General features: G+C 35.8%; 1 protein-coding gene across 1 annotated transcript in view; it reads right to left on the reverse strand.

Moving 5' to 3' along the window:
* The window catches only part of grin3a (glutamate receptor, ionotropic, N-methyl-D-aspartate 3A), a 105619-nt gene extending 82383 nt beyond the window's left edge, over positions 1-23236 (reverse strand). The window contains exon 1 of the mRNA XM_059357832.1: positions 21878-23236. Within this exon, the coding sequence (XP_059213815.1) occupies positions 21878-22651 (774 nt within the window). The 5' untranslated portion in view covers positions 22652-23236. The remainder of the gene's footprint in view (positions 1-21877) is intronic.
* Between the last annotated feature and the right edge of the window lie 755 nt (positions 23237-23991).

Raw genomic sequence — 23991 nt, forward strand, 5'->3', positions numbered from 1 at the left:
TGGGGAGATTGTGGAGAAAAAGGGGAAATGGAATGATTGATTGATTGAGAATTTATTTGAGCACAAAATAAAAGATGAACATTTAAAAAAACGGTAACGCTTTATAATAAGGTTCTTAACCCTTTATTAGGCAAAGAACTATATTTGGTAACTTCAGGTAATATTTCGAGGAAAAAGTTGCAAATTTACCAGATTAAAGTGGCAAATCTACAAGAAAAAAAGTCGCAGATTTACGAGAAACAACTTTTTGCAAATTCCAAATTTCAACCCTAGAGAATATTGGAGGATATTACATACAGACAGAAGGTGTAAAAAGAAAACATACGAAAATAATATTTTGAGAAAAAAGTTGACAAGATTAAAGCGGCAAATCTACGAGAAAAAAATGTGTAGATTTATGAGATTTAAAGTGGTGAATCTGGGAGAAAAAAGTAGCTTTTTCCCACTTTTTTCTTGTAAATCTGCAACTTTTTTCTTGTAGATTTGCCACTTTAATCTGGTAAATTTGCAACTTTTTTCTCGAAATATTACCTGAAGTTACCAAATATAGTTCTTTGCCTGATAAAGGGTGAATAATCATTAATTAACAAGTAATAAGGCATTGTTCTCGCTTTAGATCCGGTAGTTGCAAAAAGCATAGTTAACTTATAGTTAACTTATAATAGATGAGCAATAAAGTATATTTTATTATCAATAAGCAAACAAAATAAGATTAATAAAGGCATGGCAAAGTCATAATGGGTGGGTCATGGGTGTTTGTAATGCCATTATTAACACTTATATAAGCTTATAAACACACAATAATGTTAATAAGCATCTTGTAAGGACTTACAAGGGCCTTATTACTTGTTAATTAATGGTTATTACAAGGACCTTAATATAAAGCGTTACCACAACAATAAATACAAGACAACACAAAATGAAACAACAACAAGACAACACTTATTTGTGTTCAAAAGGAGTCAAAGCTTATTAAATCCCTTCTCCCTATGTTAATTTACTATATTCAGTTATATAACAACAATAATATTTATATATATGTATGTATAACACATAGTAGGGTTGTCAAAAGTATCGATACTCAAAAAAGTATCGATACTAAAACGTTGTATCCGGATACAATACTCATTCTCAAAAGTATCGAGTATCTGAAGCTTGTTATCATAGTTGCAGTTTCTTTTTGCACAACTGTTTTTATTATAAATATTTAACCTGTGGTTCTGTTCATTTCTATATGTTTGTTCATATGTTTATATGCATTTTTCTTGTTAATAAAAATATTTCTGTTAAATTTTGGGGTCTATGTTTTTATCCTTGTGGTTTCGAAAATGGTATCGAGTATCGAGTGTTTTCCTGAGCATCTGTATCGAGTTGAAAATTTTAGTATCGTGACAACCCTAACACATAGTAATGTAGTTTATAAACTTGGTATTACCATTATTAACATACATAACTTGTTATTAACTTACAAAACACATAAGTACACATACACCCATGTAGTAATAATACATTTAAAAAATAAAATGTCAACAATAAATTAATGGAAAAGAGGAAAATAAGCACGTGAGAGGATGAAGATTTAGGAGATTTGAGGAAAGAGGAAAGGGATTGTAGGGAAGAGGAACAGATAAATAAATAATAGAAGGAATGTAAATGTAAAGGTGATGGGAGTGATAAACAAGTAGCGATGGGGACAAGAAAGGGTTGGTGAAGGGCAAAGAGATAGAGGAAACACATTAGACGATGGAATGGAGGGTAGATTGCGAGAAAAGGGGAAATAAGATGGAGAAAAAGGCAAAATAAGGACAATGGAAAGGAGGACAGGGAGGCCCCGGGAAGGAGAAACAGATGTAGTGGAGCGGATAAGGGAAGAAAAAAAAGAAAAAGAAAGAAAGACAGAAAGGTTATAAATCCAACAGTAGAATTACTTTCAATTCTAAAATTCAATTTGTTCCTAAAGAACAAACACAGTCTGCTGGATATAATGGATTTCAGCCTCCACTTACCTGCTCCCATGAATATCATTATTCACATCATAAGAAATACACTACATCTATTTTTATGTGGATTCTATTTGGGTTTTAAACAACAGCTAAGAACCTGGAGGAAGGAACTCATGCGGGACCTGGGTACTGTACTTTACACCTAATTTAATTCACACTTGTGTTTTGCAATTCATGAGTTCATCATTTGATTGATGAGGTCTGGACAGATCAATGGGTCAGAGCGTGGTGATGCTGTGTGATTTCCACCTGGACCAGAGATGATAAAAGTGTGTTCTGGTGGTGGTGTCAGCTTCTGTGGTAAAAAATCATCCACTCAGTGGCTCCATGCTCAAAGATTCACTAGAATGAGAAGCTTGATTATGCTTCGTTTTGTATTCAAATTTCACTACAAATCATTTTTTAAAAAGATGTTCACAAGGCCTCCACTTGCCACCCAAGCTTAACAGTTTTGGAGTGAGTCAAAGTATTTTAGAAACAATGTATAAGAGCCTGGTGGAAAGTATTTTATCATGTAATATGATCATGTGGTACGGAAACCTGAATATTAACCCATTTAGGCCTAAAACGCCTGTGAAAAATGCCTGTAAAACCTCTGACTTTAAAATAATTTAATAATTTAAGAGCTGATATCTAGACATTTAACATGGTTTTATTGATAATAACCAAAATCATTATCAATAAAACCATGAAAAATGTCTAGATATCAGCACTTAAATTAAACTCGTATGAGCTATTTTTGTTGTTATCATTATATTTGTCCAAACAAATGTACCTTTAGTTGCATCAGGCATTAAAATGAACAAGAAATTGAAGAAAACAAGGGTGGTTGAATCATTTTTTCCATGACTGTATTTTTGGTCATTTTGTGTCTTTTTTTTTGTTGTCATTTTTACATCTACAGTCATGGAAACATTCTTGATAATAACCAAAATCTTTCCCAAGAAAACCATGTAAAATATCTAGATATCAGCTCTTAAATTAAACTATTATCATGTACAAAAATGCCGAAAGTGAAGTAGTTACCAGGGTCACTTGATTGGCGCGTTAAAACGTTAAAACAAAAATAGCTCATGAAGGTTTAATTTAAGAGCTGATATCTAGACATTTTCCATGGTTTTCTTGATAATGATTTTGGTTATTATCAATAAAACCATGTTAAATATCTAGATATCAGCTCTTAAATTAAACTCTTATCAGCTATTTTTGTTGTTACCATTATATTTGTCCAAACAAATTAACCTTTAGTTGACCCAGTAATTAAAATGAACAAGAAATTGAAGAAAACAATGGTTCTAACAATTTTTTCCATGACTTTACGCTTTGTTTAGCTGAACATTTTTCCCTTCCCCTTCAAAAAACTAAGTACATTTACGCAAGTACTGTACTTAAGTACAATCTTGAGGTACTCCACTACATTTTGAGGCAAATATTGTCATTTTTACTCCACTACATTTAGCTGCAGGCAACTATAGTTTGCATTCTGAAAGAGACTGAGTGGTTTGGGTAATGGGTAATGGGCTTTAAGTGGTGTTCTGAATTGACTACCTTCAGAAGAGAACAATATATCCTTTGAACGCACCTTACAGGTGAAATTACATGTATTAGCTCATCAGTGACAAGGCTTTTATTCTCTATGTTGCTGCTGAACAGTTACTTTATGTTTTCAAATTGATTTCCTTCCTACCAGGCTGCATCTGGTTTCACTTTATTCCAGTTTGTTAAATCACCTCCGAGTGCCTCTAAACGTGGCTGAGATAGCTGATCCACATTGACAAATCCATCACATTTATTTATATATTGCCACAGTTAATGTTATCTTCGAGCAAGCAGGGACGTCTCCCTGGTTAATCTCCTTGATGACTGTTTTATCAGAGGATCAACTGTGACAAATGATAAAGGTAGCAACTTGTGATTATGTGAAGTTTTGGTTTAGCAGCTGACTATCAAACCTCAATTTTGGGATGCAGAATGTGATGATTTGCTGAGCAATCATTACGCGTGTATATTCAATTGAAAATGTTAAAAAAAATAAAAAAAAACAGGCGGCAAGCTCCTGGTCTGAGCAGCGAGGCAAACCAGGAAGTGTCTTAAGCTGCATTCTACCGAAAATTCCAGCAGGGGCCGCTAAGATTGGCTGCAAAAACATTTCAGTCCATTCATTTCAATGCAAAATGATAAAACTTTAGATTTAGAAGTGTTAGATAATTCATCTTGTTTTAAGAGTTAATTTCTTATTTTAATCGTTCAACATGCTTATTTCTAGATTTAATAAAAAACAGAAAAAATGAGACAGAAAAGCAGAAAAAATGAGACAGAAAAGCTGAAAAATAGTCAGAAAAACAGAATAAAGAATTGTCAGAAAAACAAAAAAAAAATAGTCAGAAAAACAGAAAAAAATAGTCAGAAAAACATAAAAAAAATAGTCAGAAAAACAGGAAAAATTTGTCCTTAAAATAAGAAATGAACTCTTAAAACAAGACAGATTAAAGAGTGACCTGACAATTATTTGTTTCTTACCAAGATAAAAAAAACTTTCGATTTAGAAATGATAGATAATTTATCTTATTATAAGCATTCAACATGCTTATTTCTAGATTTAATAATCTTAATTTAATAAATCTTGTCAAGGTAAATTATCTGTCCATGCAGCAAGATCATTTCCCTCAGATTTACTGTTTTATCAGTTTTTTAGACTAAACACCTTTTTTGCAGTGTTGAGTTTAAATGTAATTACTGAGTATGTGTCCATTGTCAGGAATAAATGGACACAATAGTTGACAGTAATGTAAAACATGGATGATTTGTAGGTTATTTACTAAAACAGGCAATTCCAAAGAATGGGTTTACAGGCTCCTTTATGATGAGACCAGTTCAAACCTACAGTCCTCTACACACACACACACACACACACACACACACAGTGTGTGTTGCACCTACAGGATTATAGGAAGCAGAAGATCAGAGCAGGTACATTTCAAAGCTGACACAGTCATCCTGGTAATACTGAGCTGCCAGATCTACTTCAGTCTACCCAACATACCAGTCACACACACAATCAATCTGTCACACACACACACACACACACACACACACACACACACACACACACATTCTTGTACTTCTATCTTTGTGAGGGCCCTCATTGTAACAGTGAATTCCCTTGCAAGGTTATAATAGTTGTGAATTTTTTTTTTTTTTTCAAATTCAGTTAGTTTTTTTTTGTTTTAGTTTAGTTTTTATTAGCTTTAGTTTTTATGTAATGTGGTATTTGTTGGGTGGGAGATTAAAAGAGGTCACAGTAAATTTTGCCTTTATTTCCTTTGTCTTATCCATCTTTATAATGTATGAAAAAAGTTGACAAAGAGGAAAACGAAGGACATTTTCACTATAATTTTAGTTAGTTTTGTAACCACACAATACAGTTTCAGTTAATTATCATTATCATGTAACCTTTAACCCTAAAACAAAGTCTGAAATCTAAAAAAAGCCTTTAAAGAAGAGAGGACCGGCCGAAATGTCCTCACTTTGCAAAAATGTCCTCACTCTGTTGGTTAAAAACATGTTATGGTCCTCACTATGTATGAAGTACAAGAACACACACACATACAGACACACACACACACACACACACACACATCCTTGTATTTCTATCTTTGTGAGGACCCTCGTTGGAATAATGAATTCCCTAGCCCCTTAACCTAACCTTCACTATAACAACTAAATGCCCAACCCTAACCCTAACATAAACCTAATTGTAACCTTAACCCTAAAACAAAGTCTGAACTGTCAAAAAAGCCTTTAAAAAAGTGAGGACCAGTCGAAATGTCCTCACTTCTCAAAAATGTCCTCACTCTTTTGGTTAAAAACGTGTCCCGGTCCTCACTATGTACGAAGTACAAGAACAGACACACACACACAAACACACAGTCACACAGATTCTTGTACTTCTATCTTTGTGAGGACCCTCGTTGTAATAGTGAATTCCCTAGCCTCTTACCCTAACCCTAAATGTCCAACCCTAACCTGAACATAAACCTAATGTAACCGTAACCCTAAAACAAAGTCTGAACTCTCAAACAAGCCTTAAAAGAAGTTAGGACGTGCCGAAATGTCCTCACTCTTTTGGTTAAAAATGTGTCCCGGTCCTCACTATGTAGGAAATACAGGAACACACATACTCAGAACTCCACTTAAAAGGCCCTCAGCACCTGCGTTTAATTGCCTTTACAACTTTTCCACAAGCTTCGCACTAAAAGTCCATTAGATTAATCTATTGGTTAATTTCATTTATCCCATTAATCACTCTACCCAATGGGCATGCAAATAAGGTAATCTTTATTCATCTACTTATTGCATAAACACGGATGGATTATCGCTGCAACAAAAGCAGCAACAAAAGCAATACTATGTGTTTTATTAGAGTTTCAGAAGTCCTGTTTCAGGGGGAAATAAATGCTAATGTAGTCCACAGGGCATCAGGCTCTCACCTCCTCTCATCCCCCGGAGGATTGGAGGATTTATTCTCAGCTGCAGCACTTCTGCTCTGTGATCACCACCAATCTGTAACCCCCTCTTTGTTCCTCGTCTAAATAAACAGGCAGAAATTTGCCAGGAAGTGTGGCTGCCTGCTCTCTTACATAAATACAGAGATGTGCTGCTTTCCACGCACTGGGAAATCCCAGCAAAATGACCACAAATAGATGGAAAAACGATTGAAAAAGACACAAAATGACCAAAAATAGATGAAAAAATTATCAAAATAGAAACAAATTGACCAACAATAGATGTAAAAATTATCAAAAGAGACACAAAATGACCAAATTAGACGAAAAAAATATAAAAAAAAGACACAAAATGACCAAAAAAAGACAAAATTATCGAAATATAAACAAATTGACCAACAATAGATGTAAAAATGATCAAAAAGACACAAAATGACCAAAAATAGATGGAAAAATTATCAAAAAAGACACAAAATGACCAAAAATAGATGGAAAAAAGACTTTAAAAAATGACACAAAACGAGCAAAATAGATGAAAAAAATATCAAAAAAAGACACAAAATGACTCAAAAATGACACAAAATTATCGAAATATAAACAAATTGACCAAAAATAGATGGAATAATTATCAAAAAAGACACAAAATGACCAAAAATAGATGGAAAAATTATCAAAAATGACACAAAAATCACCAAAAATTGATGTAAAAATGATCAAAAATGACACAAAATGACCAAAAATAGATGGAAAAAATGATCACAAAAGACACAAAATCACCCAAAATAGATGGAATAATTATCAAAAGACACAAAATGACCAAAAATAGATGGAAAAATTATCAAAAAAAGACACAAAATGACCAAAAAAAGACACAATTATGGAAATATAAACAAATTGACCAACAATAGATGTAAAAATGATCAAAAAAGACACAAAATGACAAAAAATAGATGGAAAAATTATCATAAAAGACACAAAATGACCCAAAAAAGACACAAAATTATCGAAATAGAAACAAATTGACCAACAATAGATGTAAAAATGATCAAAAAAGACCAAAAATGACCTAAAATAGATGTAAAAGTGATTTAAAAAAAACACAAAATGTTCCTCATGTAAATAAACAGGGTTAAATTTGCCAGGAAGTGTGTCTGCCTGCTCTCTTACATAAATAGAGATGTGCTGCTTTCGACGCAGTGGGAAATCCCAGCTTTGTTGTCACTGTTCTCGCTTTCATCACTCTTCTCTTTTCAGAAATGTGTGTTTTTTTTCCTGTGACTTCCCCAGCCAAAATACATCTGCTGTGAATTTTTATGTGAAGAAACTTGCAAGCTTTGCTTTATGGTAAAACTGCAGGGAGTGGCAGAATCAGGAGCCAGTGGACGGATCAAATAAACTAGTAATGACTCGGTATTGATCTTTTCTTGATTGGATGATTCATTGTGGGGAATGTGTGAAAACTGATTAAAATTGGTTTCTGGTATTGTTTTTTAAAAAGGATTACAGAGGTTTGCTTCAATAAACATATATACAGGCATGGGAAGAAAAATATTAGACCACCCTTGTTTTCTAAAGGTACATTTGTTTGGACAAATATAATGATAACAACATAGTAATATATAATATAATAATAGCTGATAAGAGTATAATTTAAGAGCTGATATCTAGACATTTTATATGGTTTTCTTGGGAAAGATTTTGGTTATTATCAAGAATGTTTCCATGACTGTAGATGTAAAAAATGATCAAAAAAGACACAAATTGACCAAAAATAGATGGAAAAATGATCTAAAAGACTAAAAATGGATATAAAAATTATCAAAAAAGACACAAAATTACCAAAATAGATGAAAAAAATATCAAAAAAGACAAAAAATGACCCAAAAAAGACACAAAATTATCGAAATTGAAACAAATTGACCAACAATAGATGTAAAAATGATCAAAAAAGACACAAAATGACCAAAAATACAGTCATTGAAAATATAATGATAACAACAAAAATGGCTCATAAGAGTTTAATTCAAGAGCTGATATCTAGACATTTTACATGGTTTTCTTAATAATGATTTTGGTTATTATCAATAAAACCATGGAAAATGTCTTGATATCAGCTCTTAAATTAAACATTTATCAGCTATTTTTGTTGTTATCATTATATTCGTCCAAACAAATGTACCTTTAGTTGCACCAGACAAAATAAATGTTGATTTTGCAAAATAATCGTGCAAATGTTGCAAATCTTCAGGGTCTCACTACTTATTGTTCATTTCACAGCGATAAACCCCTGCGGCCCCAACCTTTACCTCCATGTAGACCCACTCACAGCTCTTATTTCATCCTGCTGGCCTCCTTATGTCACTGCCAGCTTTATTTATGACGGGACAATGAGAATTATCACTGATTCTCCTTACTCAGCAAAGCCATATCAGCCATCTTTTATCCCTGATAGATTCTGAGGACATAATTACTCCAACATCCTAATCAGTGTTATCTATCAATTAATTCACCAGCATCTAATTGAAAAGAAAATCCCAGGCTGACTACGTATACCTCTGTACACAAGTGTTTTTTTTATATATTTCTCAGTAAAAATATGCATTTAAAAAACACATTCTGACTTATTACTACCACCCTTCAATCACAGAGCCCTCTGTCCTTTAACCCTCTGTCACATTGGGGCGTTTTATTTTGTGTTCTGGTCTTGTTATTTCCTGTTTTATTTTGAAATAGTAACTCCTCTCTCGTTTCAGGTCACTTGCCCTCCCCCGTGTGTCATCTGTCTGATTGTCTCCCCTAATCACTGATTATTCACCTGGTGCTCCCTTCCCTCCATGTGTTCCAATGAACCTGGTCTCACAGAAATCCGTGAAATAGCCACGGATTTCGCTTAACTCAAAATCTGTGGAATAGCCACGGAATCACTCAAATTTCGGTGAAACTGACACGGATTTGGCTACAATGCAAGTTAATGACAGTCATATCCCGTGGCTATTCCATGGATATTTGTTCCTATTGGTTTGTTCCAAGTCACGTGACTTTTAAGGTCCCGGCGGTCAGAACAAAAAACATGGCGGACAGTTCTCTCATTTTTAGTGAAAAAATCAATATTTTGACTTAGTTTCTGCATAAAAATGGATTTTGATCACATTTCTAGCGAGAAATATGTTTTATTTTCTAAATATTTACTCAGTGAATGTACATAATCACTTTGTATGTTGGAATAGCCACGGGATATGACTGTCATTAACTTGCATTGTAGCGAAATCCGTGTCAGTTTCATGGAAATTTGAGTGATTCCGTGGCTATTCCACGGATTTTGAGTTAAGCGAATCCGTGGCTATTTCACGGATTCCTGTGAGACCATGTTGGTTCCAATAGTCTGTGTTTCCCTTATCTTGGTCCAGTGTGTTTGACCCCGTCACCATATCTGCCTTTTTCTTTGTAATTTTATAGCGTAGCGCTAGGTTTTAGTTTCATAGTTTTTCTAGTCAGCCGTTTTGTTTTTCCTCCTTTAGAAGTGATTTTGTGTTCGTTTTTATTTCCCCCCTTTAGTCATTTTCCAGCTTCATCATAGTGTTTTGTAGAATCCTTTATTTTCCCTATCAGGTTTGGTCCCTCCCTTTTGGAGCGCTTTTTGTTTGTTGGAGTTTTTATTTGTTAATTTTCCCCTTGTTAGTTGCTGTTAGTATACTCGTTTCTTAGATTAGGCCCTATTAGTTTAGTTTATTAAAGTAGATAGGCTTCCAGTACTTTTCCTTCTTTGGAGCGTTTTGTCTTTATTATTATGTCGGCTCAGCTTCAGGAGTTTTGTTGCCACTTTGTTTTCACTCTGAGAGGATTATTCTCGCTGCCTTTTTGAATAAAGAGATTTTAAGTAAACCTGCTCTACATCTGAGTCCTGTCTTGAGCCCGGCCTGACACCCTCCTGTTGTGTTCGTTTCTCAGGAAGAGCAATAATATTCATGGGTCAACTTGACCCAGGGTATATTAAATTATCCAAAAGTGTCAGAAATCTAAAAAACATAAACACAATAAACATTGTTTTTATTCCATCCTTAACTCCATTACTAACCATTTCAATCAATATTTAGTGCAATAGTGTTCTTTACCTCTCACAGACCATGGTTCAATGAGGATAATTCACTCATTTTTCATTAAAAATTCATGTTAAAACTTTTTTTATGTACATTGAAAAGACCTACATATGAAATACAATAGTTTTACATGACATTGATATGTGAAATTAACCATTTTCATTTATAAGTTGATTACACTTAGTAAGTAAAGCAGAAGAAGTTTAATCCCCCCAAAAAATACTTTTTACTGATTTTTATTTTATTTTTAAACTTTGAAATGGGTCAATGTTAGATGTTTTGAAATAAATACAAGTACAATTACAATTAAAACACTGCAAAAAAGGTGTTTAGTCTAAAAACCAGATAGAAACAGTAAATCTGAGGGAAATGATCTTGCTGCATGGACAGATAATTTACCTTCACAAGATTTCTTAAATTAAGATTATTAAATCTAGAAATAAGCATGTTGAACACTTAAAATAAGAAATTAACTGTTAAAACCAGATAAATTAAAGCTGCCAGCAGTGATGAAATGGCCCGAGCAGAGTGACCTGATGATTATTTGTTTCTTACCAAGATAAAAAAAAAACCTTTAGATTTAGAAGCGTTAGATAATTTATCTTAAACTCACTGTTAGCATGTGATAACTAACATCTACACACCCCGAAACATAGAGGTTGGACACAAAGATTGAAGAAATGTGTCATGTTTAAGTTGCTGCATGCCAAATAGAAGTTTCCATCAATACCTCATTGTCTGTCGGAGGTTGTTTTCCATTTTCATCATTGCTGCTGTTGTAAGAATCAATCCAGACTATTTTGGTTTGTCACTGATTCGATGCTCACGATGTAAAGTGCTAATTATGATAGTTGACGTTGACAAATTCTGCTTAGTGACACTCAATATGACCCAATTGTGAGACAGTGTTGGTAACTGTGATGAAGTTGTTCCAAAGCTAATGACTCATTTTTGTGCATTTAGTGAAACAGTTTGCTTCCTTCTGTCCTGATGAAAACATGTCCACACTGCCACATTGTATGAAGCAGTTACACTGAGCTATTTTTGTTGTTATCATTATATTTATCCAAACAAATGTACATTTAGTTGTACCAGGCATTAAAATGAACAATTGGAAGAAAACAAGGATGATCTAATATTTTTTTTCCATGATTGTAGTTTTGCTTTGCTGCATTCAGACAAAATCATATTAAGAAATGCTCTTCATGACCCATTAGTGATGCTGGTAGGCTAGTTTAGATTTATTAGGCTGTTTTATCTTCATTTTAAGGCTGAAAATAAGGTCTATGGCTCCATTCTGATATTTTTTCTCTTTTTTTTTGGCCAACAGTGGCTCTTTTGTTAGTAAAGGTTGCCGACCCCTAACATAAATCACAAAAATGTGGACATAGCCACCATGAAGTTATTTATCGGTTTGTGCACTATGGTTTGAAGCCTTAAGTTTGGCATTTAGGGGCGTCGCCATCTTGGTTTTTCTGAGCCGGAAGTTACCATAATAAGACAAGACAACTAGCTTGGTTAGCAAGGTGCCTCCATAATTCAAAATGAACAGCTAAGTCCTTAGGGCGTCTTTTAGGGCAACTGAATATGTCCATTCATGAACTGAAAACACACAGTGGGCTATGGTAGCGGCCATAAACTGAATATAAAGATGGCCGCCTGACAGCTTCCCATAAATTAAGCCATAACATCTTGATCCCCCTCCATGGGACATGGGCCAAATTAAAAACTCAAAGTGGACATAAAATACATTTATAAGTTTGGTTTTAACTTTTTATTTGAAGCTATAAAACAGGAGTGGCATGTCATGATGATGGCTCCAAATGAGGTCATCAATGCAAGGTGGCAGCCCCCGTATTCAGGATTTTTGGCTTCACTTTTGTACAGTGGGAGGAAGTGGAGATGTATTGTCAATTTTTTATGAAGTCCATAATTGTGACCTGTCAATCACAAGGTAGCCCCACCCTTCTACTTTAGCACAAGTTACCAAATGAACATCATGTTGTTTTGAAGAAGACTGAAACCAGCGATTGAGACCATAACCTGATGAGGAAAACGATTACTGAGGTACTTAAATCAAGTGAAAAGTAATGTAATTCTATCAAAAGCTGGCCAAATTAAAAACTCAAAGTGGACATAAAATGCATTTAAAAGTTTGGTTTTAATGTTTTATTTGAAGCTATAAAACAGGGGTGTCATGTCATGATGATGGCTCCAAATGAGGTCACCAATGCAAGATGGCAGCCACCATATTCAGGATATTTTGGCTTCACTTTTGTACAGTGGGAAGGAGTTGAGATGTACTTCTACTGTCTTCTACTTTAGCACAAGTTAAATTAGTACTTAAATCAAGTGAAAAATAATGTAATTTTATCATGCACTGTAAAAAATGTTTGTAGAAATTACAATAAAACACTGTCAAAAAGCATCAGAAATGGGGCTTGAAATAAAAAGTTGTATATCACCGTAATAGACACTTAATTACCGTAAATAAAGGAATAGTACACTAAAACTGTAAAAATATATATTTAAATGTATGTAAAATGAATGGATAAATACCATAATGTCACAAAGACACATTTACCCTTAAAATAACAGGATTATTCAGTCTAAATTACAATTTTTGCTGATATTGACATTAAAAGTGACAATAAGAAATCCACTCACTGTATCTTTTACGGTGAAATTCTGGCAACCACAGCTGGCGGTATTTTACCGTAAATTAAACATATATATATATATATATATATATTTTACAGTGTAAGCTTCTATAGAATTTGACTTGTTTGTTTGTCCTCACTGTCCATTTTTAAAACTCATCTTAAAACCTATTTTTATTCCTTGGCTTTTCACCACGCATGAAACTCTGCTCTTGTTTTAGTGTTTTTATGGTTTGTTTGTATTTTAATTGTTTTTTAAACTGTTTTTTTTTTAAAAGCAATGAAACTATTCATTTAGGTGTTTATTTCCCGTTTTATTTATTTTTATTGTTTCTTGTATGCTTGTTTATGTGCAGCACTTTGTTGCGGCTGTTTTTGTTTTTAAAGTGCTTTAAAAATAAAGTTGAGTTTTTGCAACCAGTGGAGTCGCCCCCTGCTGGCCATGAAAAAGAATGCAGGTTTAAGGCTTTTCTGCATTTCACTTTTCAGGCCCATAGGTTGCCTCATGGTTTTATTTATTTATTTTACATTGGAGGTATCTAACATGGTGTGTATCTCACAAACATCTATAAATTAAATTCCACATGTTCCACATATAGCTCTAATCTGTACATATGCCCTTTGAGTTAACAGGAATATCAGCAACACATTTTAATTTAAATGCAAAGAGCATACATTTGTACATAATTGGATTAAGTAGCAGCTGATATTTGCCTACATGCTTCAAGCTGTCTGTCTGTGAAGATGCTGTATCTTAATTTCCCACAGGCTCTAGTGTTGTAGACCAGCATGGGATAGATTTCCACTTCAAAACTAGGTCCTGCTATCAGAGACAACTGGTCTTTCCCACTGAGTTTCCTTTCCCCAGGAGTTTTTCTGTCCCTGGTCTTTTATATGCTAAATTCTAAACCCTTTGCTGCTTCCAAAGCCTCTCACCACCTACTCCCAACCCACCTAGTCCCTTTACCCTGAGGTCACTTCATATTTTGGTCCATAAGCTTCATATCCTCATGCAGCCTCATCATTTCGACAGTTATATAACATAATGTGGGCAGGATACAGTGTCAAAGGTGCTCTCTGGTTCATTATATTGTATACTTTTTTATTTATTTTTACCAGTGACCTATGTTTAACCCAAACTTTATGAGCAAAACATGAGGCAAAAGTCAGACAAATGAACACATAATGAGATCATCTCAAGTTTCCACGGTAACACTTTATATTAGGGAACACATATTCAACATTAATTAGTTGCTTATTAGCATGCAAATAAGTAACATATCGTCACACTGTTAAAATAATCACCTAACTCATTTTTGGTCAAAATTGGGGTTTTTTCTACCTAAATTATCTCCTCATTGCCACCTATGGTAAAATCACCTACATCCTCAGTTGATCAGATCATGTAATTTTACCTCTTTAAGATCATCACTTCTTTGACAATTTGCCACATTCATAGTTTCATTCATGTTTTATTGTTGACACTAATATTGGTAACACTTTACTCTAAGGCATGGGTCTAAAACTTGCGGCCCGCGGGCCAATTGTGGCCCTCGTGATGATATTTTGTGGCCCCCACCTTGATATGAAAGTTTAATGTGAGTTTTATATGAATGGCACTTTACCATGTTGTGTGTGGAAGGTCCCTTTAATTACTTTTTTTGGTAATTTTCTGTCTTTTTTTAATAATTGTGTGTCTTTTTTAATAATTTTGTGCCTTTTTTTAAATAATGTTGTGTCTTTTTTGGTAATTTTGTGTCTTTTTTAAATAACTTTGTGTCTTTGTTTGGTCATTTTGTTTCTTTTTAAAGTAATTTAGTCTTTTTTTCTGTTATTTTGTGTCTTTTGTTTAGTAATTTTGTGTCTTTCTTTGGTCATTTTGATACTGCCTCCAGCGGCCCCCAGGTAATTTGAGTTTGAGACCCCTGCTCTAAGGTGTCTACATAAGAGTGACATGAGTGTGTCATAAACATGACATGGGATGTGTCATGAACATTAATGACACTCTGAAGTAACATTAATGCTCACGATACTTGTCATGTCATGTTTCTGACAGGCTTGTGTGACTCTTGTGTAGACACCTTCAAAATAAAGTGCTACCATATCTTGCTTAAGTCACAAAGGAATGTTTTTAAAAAATTACCTAAGTCATTTATTTCTCTTAAGTTATATAATTTACACACAGTTATTTTTATTACTATGCCAATAGCCATCCTTTGTTACATCCTTTTTGAGTGAAATGATCAATAAATGTCATATGTTACACTTTTGGTGAAGTTTTTTCTGTTCAAAACTTGAAAAAATGAGTTATGTAATTATTTTAACAGGGTGACGATATTGGCTCTTATTTAGTCATTATTAAGTAATTAATGCCTTATTCAGCATGGCCTTATTATATAACAAGTAATCTGTTAAGTAAGAGTTTTCCCTCAATAACCTCAGAATTATTGCTTATTAGTAGTAAGTCAGGAAGTTGTTGTATATGAGTTATGATCTAAATATGCTTTACTTTGGATGGACTTTATAAGTCTGGAGAAGGTGTTTTTTCTATTTGCCGTTTCCATGATTTCGTTCACCGTTATGTAGAGATTATAAAGTCCATACAAAGTAAAGCATATTAAGATCATAACTCATATACAACAACTTCCTTACTTACTACTAATAAGCAATAATTCTGAGGTTATTGAGGGAAAACTCTTAGTTAATGTCTTACTGGTTGTATAATTAGGGCATGCAGAATAAGGAATTAATAACTACTTAATAATGACTCATTAAGAGCCAATATGTTACTTATTTGCATGCTAATAAGCAACTAATTAATGCTGAATATGTGTTCCCTAATATAAAGTGTTACCGTTTTCACAATTTGAAAACTGTGTTTGGGAGAAACTGCTGTCAGCCTTCTGTTGGGATTTGCTAGCAGAACTAGATTGAGTCAGAGGGGAGTTAAGCCATCTCTCCAAGTCACAGAGTTCTGCACAATCTGTTTGTTTGTCTGTCTATTGCCAAGCAAATGTCTCTGCCTATCCATCCATCCAACCAACCAACCAACCGTCTCTCCATCCATTCATCAATTAATCAGTCTTTGTCTGTTGGCTTGTCTGCTCTATATCTATACCTGTTAGTTCACTTTTAGGAACTGCTTTGGACTTTAAACACCTGCTGAGCTGACTGCTTACAGCAAAATGCTTCCTTGTGCACAGAGCAGGAAATTAGATATTACCCTGGAAACACACACACACACACACACACACACACACACACACACACACACACACACACAAACACACACACACACACACACACAAACGTTACTATAGCTCAGTAGGTGGCAAGTGTCCCAGAACCCTTCAGTCTAACTAATGGTTTGGATGTGTGTGTGTGTGTGTGTGTGTGTGTGAAAATAAACAGTGATGCTCTTTGCCCCCCCCACCCAGGAAGGTTGTGCGTGCAGAGTCAAAAACACAAACCACACTGCTCCTCTGTGCTCATTGATATGCAATAACTGCCCTGTTAGTGCCACCTAATTAAAGAGGTTTACAGTGTATAGTTACATTCAATCATTTTGTCTGTGTAAAGGTGTGTACTGGGAATTTCTTCCTGTACACACACACACACACACACACACATTCTTGTACTTCTATCTTTGTGAGGACCCTCATTGGAACAGTGAATTCCCTTGCAAGGTTATAATAGTTTTGGATTTTTCATTAGTTTTCGTTTTAATTTCGTTGTGAATTTTTGTTTTTAAATCCAGTTAGTTTAATGAGTTTTTAGAGTGAGTTTGCTGGTTTTAGTTTAGTATTTTAAAACAAAAAATGCTTTAGTTTTAGTTTAGTTTTTATTAGTTTTAGTTTTTTGTAATGTGGTATTTGTTGGGTGGTAGATTAAAAGAGGTCACAGTAAATTTTGCCTTTATTTCCTTTGTCTTATCCATCTTCATTATGTATGAAAAAAGTTGACAAAGACGAAAAACGAAGGACATTTTCACTATAATTTTAGTTAGTTTTGTAACCACACAATACAGTTTCAGTTAATTATCATTATCATGTAACCTTTAACCCTTAAAACAAAGTCTGAAATCTAAAAAAAGCCTTTAAAGAAGTGAGGACCGCCAGAAATGTCCTCACTTCTCAAAAATGTCCTCACACTCTGTTGGTTAAAAACGTGTTCTGGTCCTCACTATGTAGGAAGTACAAGGACACACACACATATTCTTGTCCTTATCTCTTTGTGAGGACTCTGTATTCATCATATGCATTCCCTAGACCCCATAACCCTAACCACCTAACCTAAACCTAAATATAACCTGAACCTTAAAAGCAAGTCTTAACCCTCAAACAGGCCTTTAAAAAATGTCCTCAGTTTGCTGGTTAAAGTCATGGTCCTCACTATGTAGGAAGGACGAGAAGATACAAACACGCATCCTTGTACTTCTATCTTTTTGAGGACACATCAAGAATGTAATGAATTTGTAGCCCCTGTCCCCTGACCCTAAACCTAAACCTGAAACTGAAACCAAGTCCTAACCCTCAAACATTTTTAGGGCCTTTGAAGAAGTGAGGTCCACCTGAAATGTCCTCACTTCACAAAAATGTCCTCACTCAGTTAGTTAAGAACTAATTCTGGTCCTCACTATGATTGGAGTACAAGTACAAGTACACACACACACAAACACACATTCTTGTCCTTCTATCTTTGTGAGGGCCCTCATTGTAATAGTGAATTCCCTTGCAAGGTTATAATAGTTTGGGATTTTTCATTAGTTTTAATTTTAACTAGTTTTAGTTTTTCTTTGTAATGGGGTATTTGTTGGGTGGGAGATTAAAAGAGGTCACAGTAAATTTTGCCTTTATTTTCTTTGTCTGATTCATCTTCATTATGTATGAAAAAAGTTGACAAAGACGAAAACGAAGGACATTTTCACTATAATTTTAGTTAGTTTTGTAACCACACAATACAATTTCAGTTAATTACAATTTTTTGGTCACCTTTAACCCTAAAACAAAGAGAGAAAAAAAGCCTTTAAAGAAGTGAGGACTGGCCGAAATGTCCTCACTTTGCAAAAATGTCCTCACTCTGTTGGTTAAAATTGTGTTCCGGTCCTCACTTTGTAGGGAGTACAAGAACACACACACACACACACACACACACACTCACACTCACACACAGCAGGTGTCTTTTCCAGAGAATGGTTATTGATGAACCATCCCAGTGATTAATTTAGAGTGTTTACACTCTTAACTAATTTTCTCTCTCTCTCATTCCAGCTGTAAACTCTACAGATTATCTTCAATTGGAGTGTTTGGCACAAGTCGCTTTTTTTCAGTGCATGAGATTCAACAAGCTCACTTCCTGTCTTCTACCAGCCATCAAGGAGACTTCACTCTAACTCAAGCCATAACCCATAAGGGAAACAGAACAGGAACATTTTATATAATTTTACAATAATTATATGGGTCCTTTCAGACGGCTGTCACTACCACTGACATCAACCTATTTTTTTATTTTTATTATATATCTACAAAGCTTGCGTATCCACTCAAACCTTTAAAAGATGAAAGCAATTTTTTAAAGAGGGAAGATTGTCAACAAACACGTTTTTTTTCCAGCTTGACTTTATGTTTTTGGAAGATGAGAGGTTTTACACCAGTAACTAAACTAAAATAAGCTTCAGATAGTGAGTGAATAAGTGAGTGAGTGAGTGAGTGATATATCAAGTCTAGAGCTGCAACAATTATTCGATTAATCGAACAATAATCCATCGATTTTGATCGATTTGATAATCAAATAATTGGTTTGAGCAGTTTTTTAAAAACAATAAGTCCAAACTAGAAATTTTCCTCTGGGGAAATTCTGAAAGGGCCACGGGGCTACTGCCGGTGTGTGTACACTATGATGAGATTCTTCAGAGATTTATAACTACCCTTTAACCTCAAAATGTGTGTGTGTGTGTGTGTGTGTGTGGTGAAAATCGCAAGTTACCTGTGTGTGTGTGTGTGTGTGTGTGTGTGTGTATGTGTGTTTGTGTGTTTGAAGCATATGTATGCATGTGTGAGGAGTGTGCACGCTCCATATTGAGCCAAAATATATCGGGGTTACGACTTTTGGTTCATATCACCCAGCCACACTATCACTATCATGTGTCAAAAGGTGATGTTTACCTTTACAGACTGACTGCTATAGATTATAATTAAACATGGTCGTTAAAATATATTTGCCATTGTTTTTAAAAAAGACACTCTGATACTCATATATATATATATATATACATACTTAAGAATAACGAACATTACAAAATATCTAAATATGCCAAACTTTAGTAAGGGCAGGATTTATATAAAAAAAAAGAAAAAAATGTAACTACATCGATATATGCGACATGATCTAATTCCATATCACATTTAAAAATATATCGATATATTTTTTATATCGATATATTGCCCAACCCTACAATAGATTATAATTAAACATGGTAGTAAAAATACATTTGCCATTGTTTCTAAAAAAAAAAGATACTCAGATACTTAATGACTACATTCCTATAATGAGGTTTTCCTGTCATATTGAGCAGGAAAACAAACTATAAATATACTATATGTAGTCTCACCAAAGCTGTAGTGAAGTCATTTACAGAGACAGGCAGGGAAGAACAATTTTGACCTTCTTGCAGAAGCAGTGAAACATCTTTGAGATGTTCTGTATAGTTGACTCCCTGTGTGCTACTCAGGGTGCATTCACTGGAATGGGCTAAGTGCCAAAAGTGTTATCCAACGTGCTCTCACTTATGGGTGGCTCTGCAAACATGGGCTTTTCTTGTACAACAGCAGGCCAGAGTCCTGTCTAGTCTAGTCTAGTCTAGTCAGTCTGTAGTGGGATTTTTAGATTGATGTAGGGCTGGGCGATATGACTTTTGGTCATTAATGCAGCTTTGTTTATTTGCTCTAAATCACTAGATGGAAACATCCTGAATTTGGGTTTTCTGTAATGTGACATTTGAAAATTTCACCTCAAAATTAACTGCGACTTTAATGGAAAAACAACTTATTGAATCTAATTTGTGAAGACTTCTCTCTATTTTCTCTCATGGTTGGCAAAAGTTTTCAGATTAGCAACCTGTTTTTTGTCGGGGTTTTTTCTCTCTCTCGCACAAGCTCTTCTTCTTCTACTGTTTACTGACAGATCAGACTGCATCAATACATTACACTGCCATCTTCTGGCGAAAGTACATTAATGCAGCTTTGTTTATTTGCTCTAAACCAGGAGATGGAAACATCCTGAATTCGGATTTTCTGTAATGTGACATTCGAAAATTACACCTCAAAATTCACTGCGACTTTAATGGAAAACAACTTATGATTAGGGCTGGGCAATATGGACCAAAAGTCATATCGCGATATATTTAGGCTGAATATCGATATACGGTATATATCCTGATATTTTTATCCCAAACGGAGAGCAAATGTTACTCCATAAAGTGTACATTTAAATAAAAAAAATCCTAAATAAAACTAGCCTATGAAATAAAATAGGCCAATCGTTTTCCGAAACAAATATATTTATATGACAAAAGAATAACGAACATTACAAAAGAACTAAATATGAAACCCCCTTTATATAGAAAGAAAGACATTTTTTAACTATATCGATATATGCGATATCATCTAATGCCATATCACATTTAAAAATATATCGACATATCTTTTATATTGATATATCGCCCAGCCCTAGATTGACGTGCTGCTTTTTGTGAGTATTTTCTAATTAAATAAGCATTCTGATTGTCTGATAGTCTGATATGTTTCAGATAATTATGGCTGGAATAAAAAGAAAGGTCTGTTTATTATTATTATTTTGATGTAAAGGAATAAGGAGATGGATCAATATCTTGAGGTGAAGCACAACTTGAGGTTAGAGTTCCAACTTCAGCCCTACACTCTCCTGCTCTGTGTCTCCAAGGTGGTGAACCTCTGCCTCTTGAATGCTGAATAACAACAAAAAAAGCAAAAAAAGGCGTTTGTTTGTGCATATATACCTCAGGGCATGTGCTGCTAGGTGCACATACCCTTCAATCATTTCTCTTGTACTGCAAACCTTGTCTATAAATCAAGAAAGAATGCACTCTGCAAAGAGATTTCAGCACCATGGACAGAGCCAGTGTGAGCTCTCACCATGCTCCTCAATTTTGTCTCATTTGAAGCTCAGTGTGAAAATCAAAAGCATCAGATTCTGTCGCCACTTTGGCTTAATTTTGGGTCCATTTAACCAAGAGTGGTGAAATCAATACTGAACAATAGAAAGGAGAAAGGAGAAGAAAATGATGTGTCCTTCATGTGAAGGAATACAAAATACACAGCAGCAGGAGGAGGAGAATAAAACGTGTCTATTGTGTGGGCTTCCATGGACTATTTGAATAAATCTATTTAAATTAAACTGCTTTGTGCATAAACACATTGTTGGACTTGTCTCAGTGCATTGGTGTGTTTTAGTGTAGAACATCTGCTGCAGCTGCACACACACACACACGGCCCTCTGCAGCTGCATGCCTGAGTGCAGTAATCAACAGTTAACAGATGAAATTTACGAATAACTTTTTTTTTTTTTTTTTTTACCTCACTGTGGCGCGTAAACTCCCTCTGCACGACGCTGACTACTGGCACCTGAAGCGCAAGCGAGACGAACTCCAACTTGACGAACTCGTCCCGGTTCCGCGGGAAGGCGATCATGGCGGAAACCCCCTGCACGACCACGGTGTGACACACGCTCTCCAAGAAGGACAGCGGGTCTTCGCCCTCCGGGCTGCCCGCAGAGGAGGAGGAGAAGGCGGGCAGCTCGCCGAGTCCCGACCCGACAGCCATGACGATCTCCAGGGACAAATTATATGGCAGCAATCCGGCCCGGTTGAGAGCCTCGACCGCGAGGAGGACCGAGTCTCGGGGTGCGAACACGCGGTTCTCCCTCGAGGTGTTCTCCTCCCGCTGCCGAGCCTGGCTCTTACTCCTGCTGGCTCCCCGCTGGCTGTTAACGCCGCCTCTAGTCCTGAGGCTCCCAAATCCAAATCCGGGCGCACCGGCACTTGTTTTCACCTGCTTTTCCAACTCCGCCCGCCGCTCTCCGCTCCGATCGGCGTCCCAGTCATCAGCCCCGGTGGTGGTGGCGGAGATGAAGCGCGGCTGAACGTGCAGAGCCCCGACCCGGACCGTGTGGCCGATCCGTTTCAGCACCTGGCACGGCTGCGGGTGCGAGTGAGCGCACGGCGGGAGAAAGACGAGAGCGCACAGCAGTAAACAGAATAATAATGGTGGTGGTGGTGGTGGCGAGACCCCGGTGCCTGCACGAGCTGCCGGGCCATTCATCATCATCATCATCGCCACCGTCTTCATCATCCGCGCTCCACAGCTGCACCGGATGCCCCGTCCAACCACAGAACGGCGGAACCCCGGGGCCGCTCCGTTGGTCCCCCTCCTGCTGGCCCCCTGCGTGTGGCCCTGGTGCGCCGCTCAGACCAGCTGCAGCCCCACTAACTCCAGATCCAGATCCGGCTCCAGCTCGCGGCAAAGTTGCGCGTTTCTCCACGGACACGGACAACAGGCTGCTGGGGCGCGAGATGAGGCACGAGCCGCGCACAAGCGAGAAATGATCCCCAAAAGTGCTGCTTTTCATCTCAAAAGATTTTCATCATTCAAAGCCCTTTTGATTATACTGAACAGGTCGTGGAATCAAACGGGGGAAATCTCCACAAATTCCAAGTGGCACATAAAAAAATATCAAGCAGAATGTGTAGGCAAGCCCCAAAGGAGGAAATGTCGAGAAAAAACAAACAGGTTAATGCGCATCAAACACATTCCAAAACAGTGAAATCCACCACTGGAAACATCTGATGGCTTCGAAGGAAAATTATCCCATTATCATCCAGAGCGCAGGAGCCACGTTACTTCGTCCCGGTACTCGACATGGGGAGGAAAAAAAAGAAGAAGAAGAAGAAGAAGAAAAAATGTTTTCCCAGCCTTGTTAGACACCCGAGTAGAAGCTTTCCAGAGCGCGCTGCTTGGCTCGACTCAACCTCTGTACAGACACTTGTACCGGCGAGACCTCCGGCACGGAGCGCGCTCCTCTGCGCACGTTCCAACAAGATTTAACCCCGTCCTCACTTTACCCCCACCCCGTCTCCTCCAGCACAGTCAGCGGGAGAGGTGATGAATGGAGAAGTTGCATAAGGCAAAATAAACACAATTAATAGACACACATACTAGATATATAGATATATAGATAGATAGATAGATAGATAGATAGATAGATAGATAGATAGATAGATAGATAGATAGATAGATAGATGCTGCTAAACCATGACAGTAAAAGATGTAAAATGATAAATGGGTTAATTCAGTTTCAGTAACAATGAAACACAGTAAATGTATATATCAGCCAAAACAGGATTTTGTCAAAACATTTTTTTTAAATACATTACTCCACTGTAAAATACACTGGCAACATGTTTGTAGCAAAAATATACTGAAATATATATATATATATATATATATATATATATATACATACACACAAGCCATCATTTTTGCATTTATTTTTTGTAAAAATACTTTTTCTCACTGTTAAATGTAGGCTACTAAACATAATATCTCTAACAGAAATATACTGTAGTATTTAATGGTAAAATCTTTAATTTATGCAGCATTTATAACGTATTTTCTTGTAAAGTAAAATCTGT

The sequence above is a fragment of the Centropristis striata genome, chromosome 19, assembly GCF_030273125.1.
Source record: "Centropristis striata isolate RG_2023a ecotype Rhode Island chromosome 19, C.striata_1.0, whole genome shotgun sequence".
NCBI classification, from domain to species: domain Eukaryota; kingdom Metazoa; phylum Chordata; class Actinopteri; order Perciformes; family Serranidae; genus Centropristis; species Centropristis striata.